The sequence below is a fragment of the Chlamydotis macqueenii genome, chromosome 2, assembly GCF_036417535.1.
Source record: "Chlamydotis macqueenii isolate bChlMac1 chromosome 2, bChlMac1.mat, whole genome shotgun sequence".
In the NCBI taxonomy this organism is placed as follows: domain Eukaryota; kingdom Metazoa; phylum Chordata; class Aves; order Otidiformes; family Otididae; genus Chlamydotis; species Chlamydotis macqueenii.
Window position 1 is genome coordinate 47,649,059 of NC_141557.1, and position 12,330 is coordinate 47,661,388.

Genomic DNA, 12,330 nt, shown 5'->3' on the forward strand with positions numbered 1-12,330 from the left:
TTCTTATTAACGACTGTTATAGTTATATATTGATCTGGAAGCTCGAATATGTCTTGCTTCCACTTTTTAAAAAAGCACCAAGTTCCACTGGGTGCTGGCATTTATATTCATAGATTCTAGTCATGCTCAGCGAGCAGCAATTAGAAGATATCCCTTGAGTAACAGCAATTCTAAAAATATTCTGTATGCATCATAGAAGATGAAGTACCACTTTCCACTAAAGTAATGTATGCTGTACATTCAAGTATAATTAGCACACTAGACTTCGTAAATAGTATTAAACTTTGCACCACTAGTGGCAGATGTGGTTAGAGATTATTAATTCCGGTGGACAATTTCTTGAGTTTAACATACCAAACACAAGGCAATTTCTTCACTTTATTTTGTGTCTGAATGGTTATTTGCTGAGTGTCAGGAGGGCTCTTTGAAATTAGTACGAACTGCTACTTATGAAAATGAGCAAGTGAAGTAATAGATTTTATTTTCTTAAAAAAAAACCCAAGCAGTCCATTGACAAGGATATAATTATTTTTAATTAATAAATTTCAATACACACTTATTCTAAAGCAGGGAAACTATTCTACATAAGTGCTATGTGTCATAAACTTACAAGCCCTGGACAGGCAGGAAGTTTGCACTCCAGCAACGTAAGGTTAACCGATGTGTTCAGATGAATTTTAAATAAACACTCAAAATTGTCAACATATGTGATGAAGTAAACTGTTTCCCAGAAATTCAGCTGCTTAAATAAAACTCACCTACTGATAGCCAGGGCTTACTTACAAGGGAGTGGGATAGTCATTCCCTGGCTTCAATATAACGTGCTGCTGAATGTGGGGATGGGAGCAGGGGAAGAAAGGTTGAAAAGGGGAGCTGTCTCCTTGGTGCTATTTTTCCAGGGAAAAAAAACCTCCAGATCATTAAAGTTTAAACAGCTAGGGGAATTTTATTTAGTGTGCTGACACAAGGTATTGCAGTTTCAGTAAATGTTGATGGACCTCCATAAAAAATGGTACATATTTCTGCCAATGTAAGACATACCGATAACCCACAGAAGTAAAATTATTATTTTTTGAAATTGAGATTATTCTAGAATGATACAGTCATAATACAGTGACTTGCAGGCTGACAGGCATTAAGGAGACATCAATAGATATTCATACCTCACCTGCATTTACATTTATTTTCTAGAATATCCTTTGCCATATTAAAGTAAATTGAACTGTTCAGTTCTTGTACTGTTTCCCCTCTGACTATTAATTGGTTAGATTTTTGTGTATAAGGATCCTTTTATTGAATACCACTCTTTTGTAAGCATCAATGAAAATAAACATTAAATTTATTTAAATTCCTATTTATATTTTGAATTAATTCTAATATTTTCACTTATTAAGGCTTTATAATCTAAACACTCAACTAACACACACTAAATAGGATTCAGCTTCTAAAAACAATTTCTAAGAACACTCATTCTTACCTAGCACAATCTCTAAGATGACTCATTCTTAGGAATTTATGAATTTGCTACTGCCTTTCTTGATTTAAGTGCTATATTGAGTGTGGTGCGCCTTTAACCTAATTCCAATAGAAACACATAAATTTCAGTTTGAATTAAATTATCACCCCAGTAGATATGGTGGGTTACACTTTTGGTAAGAACACAGGCACAAAAATGCACTGGTACAGGTTACAAGGATTTGTCAGTCACTGATTCAAGCATTCCAACCTACTGATTTACTGACAAGTATTTCGCAACATAATTCTTCTGCCTTCAGGTAGCTTAGCTCAAAGTAAACTATTTAACAAAATACTTCAAAGAAAACATTTTTTTAGTCATGTAAGAAGTTTACAGTATATGGATTTGGTAACTGTAATGCAATTTTTAGTAAGCAATCTGTTAAACCAAAAAACCCCAGCATAACTGCTATAAACTGTTATACTTGATGATAATATCAAGGAATGGGTTGTCTAACCCTCAGAAGTGGTCTTTCCGAGCTATGTTAAAAGCATAATGACAAATAAAGTGGTGAAATTTTTACTACTACATAGCAACATACATGCTTTGAGGATGAAGACAGACATAGAATCAAGTGTTATACTTATATAAAAATAATTTTAAGAACTGCTATTTTTAAGCTTTAAGCCCTTCTCACTCTTCCTCTAGCTTCTCAACTAAATATAATAAACTGAGCCTGAATGCCTCACTGCTTCTTTGAAAATTAAATCTCTCTATAAACAATAAGGATCTTTCCTGTTCAAAAAGAACCACAATAAATTTTAGGCCATAATTTGAACAGTTTCTAAATCTTCAAAATATTCCATTATCAAGGGAATTAGGCCAATTAGCCTGCAACTATTTAATTTGTTGTCAGACTTACAGTGAAGCGATGGCTTGTCAACAAGACAGGATGCTGTGTAAGTGCTTCAAAGGTTGATAAAGTAGTCTTAATCAATTCTTCTGATGCAGCTTGCCCTATTAGTAAAAATCATTGTATTTCTTTATAAAATACAACAGTAATAATGTCTGCTTATAAAAGTACAGCAATATCATAGGTTACCTTACCTATTGCTCCATCCAAGTTTGTTTCTCCTAAATCTATCGATCTGATAAAATTCTACAGAAGAAGAGGCATTTATGTTAAAAAACTTTAGAAACAAAAATTAAGAAGCATAATCACTGAATAATTACCACATTAAAGTCTTTAAGAGACCGTGTAAATACAAAACGTTAATGCACCTGCATTGGGAAACACTGTCATAATAACTAAGATACGGAAGATTGAAAGCATTCACGATCTAGCTGTTTTAACATAATTTTGCAAGTCTGTAATGCTGTTGGACACTTAAACGTGGAGTACAGTAAGGAATATTACTCTGACTAATGTCAGGAATTAGAACATTTCCAGCTAAATAGACAGTAATTAAATGTCTTTATTGTTAACAGAAAACTGTCATTTCTAAGAAGACTTTGAACTACCTTGGACATAGCTATGTTAAAATAAATCACAAAAAAAAAGACCAAAGACCCTCCAGAAAATGCAATTTTCTGTTATTTGTACCATCTTTTTGATCTCCATGCATACTACACACACTATGGATACAGTTACACACAGGAGAACACACAAAAATGTATGACCTTCTATTAAAAATCACCTAAATCAGTCCTCATTTTAAGGAACAAGGACAATGAAATATTAATAATCTGGGTTAAGTAAATACTGTACAACTAGATACATTATTCTTTTGCCTTTTAATCTTGATTTCACTCTTCGCTTTCACTTCTATGCATAGCTGTTTACTTCATAGGGGATGTAAAAGACGTTATTAACATTTGCTAAAGAAGGAAAAATTCTCAGCAGAATTTATAGTATGCTTTTTTTTAATACTGCAGTATTTAATAGAAAGAGAATTTACCATGGATAAACATCTTTTTCATTTTCAATTTGCACACATATATTTATTTATATGATGTTAAGGCATTAAGAAAATGACGCTTGTTTCATATTTCACTATCAATTAAAATTTTGTAATTATATATTACATTAGCAGTGTCTACGTGGGTTATCTTTTTCTCAGTATGTAAGAAACATCTCAAGGATTCTTCTCTAATTAAAAATATAGTTAGAAGCTAATGATATATTTCATAATTTAAATGCACCTCAGAGGCAGTCATAAAAAACAACTGTTTCTATTAAAAAATCAGTTATTTTATCTTCCTGATCATTTGAAGAAAATTAATAGTTATTATCCAATTAACTTGTTTTGGAAAAGAGTATTATTTTGTTGGCTTATTTAAGACAGTTTCACACCTAAGTGTAGTCGCAAGACCAATTTGGAAAAATCAATATAGTTGGTGTAAAAATTGTTCTTGCTACTAATGCTTCTTTCCTTAATTTCATATTAGAAACACAAGAAGATGATGTATTTATGCAAAAAAACCCCAACTATCTGGGTTTTTTTTCAACAAGAGAGGAATAGCATGTGTATTCTGCTACAGGAGAGTCTGTGCCCTATGCACTCTGCTAGGAGCCTACTATTAGCTGTGCCTTTTGGGCAGAGCATGTTCTCCATGTATTTCTACTCACAGCTGAAAACATGAAAGGACTCTCCCAACTCCCTCTCCATTTCTTTGCACAACAGTACTGAAAATTACAGTGATGATGGAAATAACTTCAAAGCAGCAAGAAAAAAAAAATTCTCAATGAACAAAAGTAACAGCAAAATAACTACTCTTTTCCTTCCAGATACCAAGCACATATCTTTCCACTCCTAATAATTTCTTATTGTTAAAAGTAAGATTTTTTAACAAATCAGAAAAAAAGAAAAAAAAAAACAACAAAAAAAAACCTGAAAGACTCACTTGCTAGAGTCTTAGAGGCTTCAATTATAGCACAGTACTTTGAAAAAGTACAAGCTGATGATGAAATGTCCCTTTATAGATGTCAGTGGGAATGTTGCTAAACACAAAATTCCAGAGTAAACTGTTGCCTGGCAGAATGGATAGCTACTCTTCCAGAAGTAATTATATTAGTCATATCATAACACAGTTTTATAAAATTGATTCAAATCTGATATTCATTTCTCAGATACACTACTTCCTCTCCCTTTTTTATGTATAAATTGAAACAGTATATGTAAATTCCTGAATTGCTTTGCTTGATAGAGACAGAGGACAAGATGCAGGAAATACTCAGCAAAGTCATCTTCTCCTCCTTGATCTGAGACAAAAGCTGTGCTAGTATAACTAGCTAGTCAGTTGTTCAAGCAGCTGGAGTAACGTCAAAAGAAAACTTACATTGTATCTGGTCTGCTGTACCTATATTGCTGACAAAAGCATTTCACCTTCTAGAAGGTTGATCCAAAACCATTAATAAAACTACTGCCTAGTTACAAATGCTTCAAAGAGATAAAAGGCTTTGTAATTCAAAATCGACAGGTTTGGGGGGTTTTTTTCATCATTCTAATGCTAATTTTTATAAAAATATTTTAGTAGAGCTAAATTAAACCGATATTTTCTTGGAATCAAGAGTCAAAGGAAAAAGATAAGGGAATCTGAACAGTAAACTTTAATCTAGCTATTTGTGGTGAAGCACTTTGTCATGCTACTGTGAAAGTAAATACCTACTTGTCATTTATGAACCAATGTACTTAAGTTATTTGCTTAACTCTGATACACAAATTTAGAATATGCTTTTTTACTCATTTAGCAGAAACAACTGGTTTCATATGAGGAAATTACATTACAACAGTACTACTTCATTTTTGCTATACTATCCTATAGTATAGTTTAAAAGTTCATTTTCTATTGCTAATGTCATTAATAAGTTGTAGATGTTAATGAGACAAATACCTTAGCTCTGTAGCTTGCAATACTCAGCTTTTAATCAACTAAATACAGTGTAAAAGTAGTATTCCCAAAATTTTATGCATATATATATTTTGTAAAGATTTAACTTAGATGGTTGTACTCACAAGTAAGTTCCCATAGTTGAAAAGAAACTCCTCTGTGACTATCTGGGGACGAAATACCTATTTGAATTTAGCAAAAGTTGAAAAAATTAGACTAAGCGCATGTCTTAAAAAAAAAACCTAAAACATGTATTTACCAGCCATGTTAAAAAGGAGGACAAAACATGTATTTGCTTCTATCATTAGAGTTGTCTTACAGTGTGCAAAAATGAGGCTTACATCTTTAATGTTGTTACATAGCTGGAATACTCATCAACATATCTACACATTAATAAAAGTTTTATTTTATCCATTCTGATCATGATCAGCAGATATTAGATTTTGGGAAACTGCAAGCATTTGTCCTCTATTTAACAAATTCGGGGAAAAAAAAAAGATCTACCTGGGATGTCACAAGATGAAGCACTACAGGCATCATAGGAAGGCACATCTTCAGCTGTTTGGCCTGAACTGTCGATGGGTGTTTACGTCCAGAGACGTTAGTTAAGGCAGTAAGAATGTCACCTACAAAAAATAACATTTCAGACTGATTTAGCATAATTGCTTTACTAAACAACAGCAAATGACATAAAAAACATCTCTGTTCCAGTATCCTCTGTTCAATCTTCTCTTCTCCATCCTGCCGAAAGTAGAGTTCATGTGACTGCATGATAAATTGGCACGATCCAGTACTTTTCTTTCCTAGCTCAGTGTTCATCCAGGCCAATTTCCTTCTCTGGCTACAGGGACAGGCGTGCAAATGTGACCTCTGGCAAAACATTGAGGATAGAAATACAAGGCAGGTGTAGAAGCAAAGATGAAATTACCCCTCTCAGTAGGGTGGACATATGGGCTTTAGGTGGCTACATATGCATGGAATTATACCCCTAAAATTTTGTGGATGCAATCCTATTTCCAGTGAAATAAAAACCAAAATTCTCATGACTTCCAGCTGACCAAGAGCTGAATTCACCATCCTTAGAAGATTACATAATGCTCAAGCAGTATGATTTTCTTGCAGCAGAGTACCACTGGAAGGAAGAAACAAATATACTTCCCCCACCTTCCAAAAGATCCCTCCACCAGCCGTGCACACACACACATTCTCATACACAACTTTAACGGTAACATAAGAAACCTAAAGCAGCAGGAATTCTCACATTCTCATAAAAGAGGTAGCAGCAGGTCAATGAGAGAACTCAGCTGCTTCCATAACAAACCTCAGACACAATAACGAGGGAACAAAACTTTAACTGTAATAGTGAAAATTATACTTCAGACTTCAGAAGAGACACATAAAAATCAAAGAAGATTATGCTAAATTCGTGTTACATTAACTATTGTCTCAGAAAAGCAAGATCCCTTCTGCATGGGATAAAGAACAGAAGCAACAGGAGAAAAGTCACAGCTTATATGCAAAGAAGGAAAATTCTGCCCCTATAGCCTCAAAAATATTAAAAGCCAAATATGTCTTGAAAGGACACTTACTATACTTTTTTCCCCTAACAAGAGAGCTGCACAAAACTGTAAAAGGGAAATCACATAGATATTAAACAAATAAAGGATGAGACTCAGTATTTTGTACAGTTTTGATGCCGGAAGAGGCCCCTCCTTTCAAAGTCAGAGTTTATTCTTGTTGAATAATACCAATGCTTTTCTTCTGCTCCCATGGAGTTCAATTTTCAACATAAGCAGAAATGACAGAGCCTAGCACTAAAGTAGATTGTAAAAATACCTAGCCTTAAAGATTTTACTCATTCTATAACATACTGCTCAAGAAAAAGAAAGCGTTGCCTAAAATTCTCCAACTATGTAAACCAAAATACTGTTTTTCCATCAACACATTTTTAATCTGAATTACTCACAATACTACAATTCAACAAGACTTCTCTGTGGTTAGCAACAAATAATTTACTGAACCATCTACTCTCTTTCCATGTTTTAAGGCCTATATAACAATAATAAAAACATTTGCCAATATTGCAGTTGATTGATAGATAGATATGGATACATTTATTTTTAGCATGATATAAGCAACTTATATCTACTTCCCAGAAGTACATCAAATATTATAAATGTAGAAATAAATTAGTTTCTTACCCACAAAAACTGATCACTTTTAAAATTATCCACAAGATGAACAAATTATTTCATTTGTTTAAATGTATCTTTAAGGCAAACTTCTACAAATTGCTAGTCTATTTGGTTTATAGCTACATCTGGTGGAAGAAGATGGGATCAGAAAGGAGCTTACATAAATGCATATTAAAAAAAAAAGCCAGCTAGGATTAATTCTAAATCAATAGTTAAACTGCTTTTAAATGTTCCACTTTGCAAATCTGGTGATTTTTCTTGGAACCCCATAGCTTTTACCTCCTCAAGCAGAATATGTTCTTTTGCAATACTCACAGTAATAAAAAGAAAAAGCCTTCTGACAAATGTGGGCAAATACGGACAGATAGTTTTACCTTAACAAAAACAATCAACATATACATCTAGATTGGAAAGGAAAACAAAGTGTAAAAATTATGCTTGATATATCAGTTGTCAACAATGCATTGGAATTGTACATCAGTAGTAAAATAACCCAGCAGAATACATGTTAAAGCAATTGATGTACTATGTATTATAATGATAGTAACTAAATAGTTGATGTATAGTACTTTCAGGTTCTGAGGAAATATCAGGGCCTAGTATAGTAGTTGCATGTAGTACATACAGACAGTAGGAAGTGAATTTCTGCCTCAAACATTTATAGTCCGAGACTTCCAAATCCCAAAAATATAGTCAATATATGAATCTGATATTTATTTAAAAAAAGGGATCAGGTATTTGCAGCAAAGCAAAAATTGCATTGTTATGGAAAGTTTCTTTTAAAATAGCAGCATGACATTTAGGTCTACTGACCTTTGCAGTGCTACCATTTCATTTTCAATATCCTAGTGATAATGTAGAGAAGATGAAAAATAAATCAGGTATCATCTCATCACAAAATAACTTTCTGAGAAAATGCTTTACCATTTAATGACATTTACATTTAATGTGTAAAGCATACACAGTAAGGGTTGGTTTTGCTCCTTTTCTTTTCTTCAGTACTCAGAGCATCTCCTTCTTTGTCTTCCTATCTAGCCTTCTTACTTTATTCTGTGGGAGACCTCACTCACCAGAAGTCTTAGTAAGAATTTAAATGATGATTCAGACTGGCCACACCAATCTCTCATTTTCTCCTTCCTTTCTTTTTGTCTCCTTCTTCCTCCCTTCTCCTTCTTTCCTTCTCTCCATCCTTCTCTCCCCCTCTCTTTCTCCATCCCTTCTCCCTCTCTACCCTTCCCTCCACTCAGTTTCTTCCCTTCTCGTCCCCCTTCCCTCCTCTTTCATTCCTTTTCTTCCTACCCTCCTCTCTTCCCCCTCCTCCCACTTTCCTTCCTCATTCCCTTTGCTCTCTAACTCCTTTCTGTCCTTTCTTCCTTCACTAACTCCTAATTAAATTTTTCAAATAAAAACCTCATCTTTCCTTATGTAACATCTAGCATAGCTTTTTCGAGGAAAGACAGTCCCACCGTTCTTACTTATCCAGGGTAATTTCTGTGACATTTATTTTATTCAATATCAACTTTATGTTCAAATCTCACCAACAGATCCTTCTTAATTTTTCAATATTTTATCTATTACTTTTGTACAAATGGCCAAAATTCTCATCTTGTCTCATCACCTTCTCTTCAATGACTTCCTAGACCCTCAAACTAATTTCTTTCTAGTCCAGTTTCTTCTCTGGTTGCCCGATAAATTCAAATTATGCCCTGCAATTGGCAAGTTTTGTCCTATGTGCACACATACTGTTCCTTCTGCAAGTCCCTTCTTCTGTAGTATCTCATCCCACTATCACAAATTTGGGCATATTAAATGATTACAGGACTTCAGCTGCTAACGTAAATTTCTGTTTGAACATATATGAACAGTACAAAGTTCAAAGTAGCTTTTTATCATTCCAAGGGCTCAAATACTAGGGAACTTTGTGCAGATATTCACAAAGTTGTCCAAATGCATATCTTCGGCACAACAGCTACTTTGCTGACACTTCAGGTCCTTATTTCTAAGTATAAGGGATTGGCTGAGGCAGCACTGATGTTATCTCAGAGAAAATCTTTCAATCTTTTTTATGCACGAGGAAAACAGTTTCAGACATCTAGAACAAGTGACGTATGTACGTTGAAATTTTCCAGAAAAATTGCCTGAAGCAAATACTCAACATACAAGTTTCAGTGTAAATGTTTAACATGTACTCACAGATATGCCCTGTTGCATCTCTTCTAGCTCTGCTTTATGAGGCAAATTTGCTCTTAGGTTTTTCAGTGTTTGGAATATCTTTAGAAAACTGATAAAACTTCTTGTACATTTGGGCCTCATTCCTGACTGAGTTGAACAGTCAACATAGTTGACTGTTCCATTCAATAAATCCATTCCATTCAAGAAATTCAAAACATTAATATAAGAAAGCATGCATTCCAATATAAAATCTCTGATAATGACATAACTAAAAAACTTAATGAAGCTGATAACATGCAGACTTCATGTAATCAGACAATACAGTCTTTCCACCTGTTTATGTAAGGAGATATTTGTTTCTTGAGGGAGCAAGCAAAGGTAAGATTTGTTCAGTTAATAAACTAAATTTACCTAGAATTCCTGGCAGCTCTTGCACAATGTGACAGATGAGAAGATCCAGGCATTTTGACAGGTATTCACTGCCACCTTGCTGCTCTTTTTCTGACGTGGTCTTTCTGTTGTCTCTTTCAATATACATCACGAGTCTACATTTAAGCAAGTGAAAAACATTACCTCTCATGACAAAAAAAATTACACTGTATCTCAAAAATACTACTGAACCAGACATTTCTAGTAATTTAGGTTACAATCAAGATGATACATTAGTTTTGCCTGTGTAATTTTATAGAAGTTTTAGCCTTTCCCTTTTCAATAAATAAATTTTTAAAATAACACAAATTACTGTCAAGGAACAAGAGAAAAGAAACCCTTAAGCTACTGTAAGTTAAGTGCAACTCTACTAGTTTAAATGAATATATGATGCTAACATAAGGAGTGTCACAGAGACAGATTAATTTTAAAATCCACTTTATTTTGAAATATATGACCAATATGAGCAATCTGAAGAAAAGACTAAAGACATTCATTTTCAGCATGTAAGATTTCCTAAAGCAAGAATAATTTAAGTAAATGTAACAAGAGATCAACCTTTCAGTCAAGACAAATCATACTACATAAATCATACTACAGCCTATCAAAACGTTAGCACTGGTTAGAAAGGCCAGAACGAAAGAGATGAAAGCCCAAACTAGCTTTGTATCTTTTCTCTAGAAATCTAGTGCTTGAGATTCCTAAAGACAAACTCAATGCCTACATTCTAACTGGTAAGAGCTGCGTAGCTACGTTGTTCTGCAGAATGATATTTCTCATAGTAAACTATGGTAACTGATTTATTAGCAACTGGTTAACTTACAAGAAATAACTTTAATAATACACTTGTAACAGAATGCTTCAGGCAATATTTTAAAATGCTCATTTGAACAGACAGAAGGGCCAGACTTCCCTTTAGGGATGTGATATTGACATCTTTGTTTCACATTTGAACTCCCGGGGGGTCCTGTGCAAAAAACCATCAGTCACTGATGAGTGAAATCCATACTCGGGATATTAAGCATGTACTTCAGTATTTTTTTTCCTTATAATTAAAACTCTTTTATAGAAGTATGAAAATAACTTATTTATACTGCCTCAAACGTACACAACAAAAGTACAGGACTCATAAACACAAAATTTTATCCTAGGAGGTGTGTATTTCCATCAAAAAGCCAATTTACTTAATGAAATAAAAACTACCTAAGAATGCATTTTGCAGGATTAGGCCTCTACACAATGCATGATTGTTATGGAATACTACAACTCATCTTATCCTTCCCGAACTGTGCTACAGAGACAAAGATAGAGATAAATCAAAAGATCCATTCAGTAACTACATTTGACCTCTGCAATGGCCCAGGTGCAACACATTCAGCTGCACTTCCCAGAGACTATGGAGACATCTTTTATTTTTCTTGTAATCTCTGAAAATTGTATTAAATTACAAGGAATTTTGATTTGTCTGGTAGACGACAACTACTTAAAAATCTGACATTATGCTTCAAATAGAATTTTCCTTAAAATAAGCTTTAAGTTTTATTAATATAAAAAATTGAATGTCTTAAGTTAAAATAGTACAAAGCCCTCTAGCCTTTCCAGAACACCAAGTAATTTTTACTCAAAACCTGTTTAACTTTGAACAAAAACATGACAAAATATCAGAGTTCGAATGGATTTTTTTCTTTAAGAAAACACTTCCATGATTTAATAATCATCTGATGCTAAATGGAAATATGTTTAGCTTTAAGTTTTACTTAAATAGACTGAATAGCCTTCAACATGAGTGGTTTTATTGCTAGGAGGGAGAAGGGAGTTCATTTTTTAAAAACATGTTCTATTAGTTAATCCCATTTGAGAAGCATACAAAGTATGTTCATTTATTCTGAAAGAGGAAAGATAAAAAGTTTATGTAAACTTATTAGTTCTCTCATTTTGTGTTGCCCTTCCCATCACAAAACTGTCTCTCATATAAATATTTTCTAAAAACATACACAATTATTTTTTCCCCAATAGTACTGTTCAACTAAGCATTGTGTCAAGAAAATTGTGCAGATCCATATACACACAGGAAAGCATTAGTATCTCTCATTTCCTTCAACAAATTCCTCAGTCATATGCAGAACAATTCAACAGTTACTTCTGTTCCCTGAAGAATCTTGGTGTTCTGTCTAACGGGCAAAACTA

The 12,330-nt window shown here is 33.6% G+C and overlaps 1 protein-coding gene across 1 annotated transcript in view; it reads right to left on the bottom strand.

Moving 5' to 3' along the window:
- ULK4 (unc-51 like kinase 4) overlaps positions 1–12,330 on the bottom strand; it is a 255,975-nt gene that overhangs the window by 160,698 nt on the left and 82,947 nt on the right. Inside the window, exons 24-28 of the mRNA XM_086741634.1 lie at positions 10,126–10,259; positions 5,852–5,973; positions 5,473–5,529; positions 2,564–2,615; positions 2,379–2,473 (exon numbers count right to left, since the gene is read on the bottom strand). Of these exons, the coding sequence (XP_086597760.1) occupies positions 2,379–2,473; positions 2,564–2,615; positions 5,473–5,529; positions 5,852–5,973; positions 10,126–10,259 (460 nt within the window). The remainder of the gene's footprint in view (positions 1–2,378; positions 2,474–2,563; positions 2,616–5,472; positions 5,530–5,851; positions 5,974–10,125; positions 10,260–12,330) is intronic.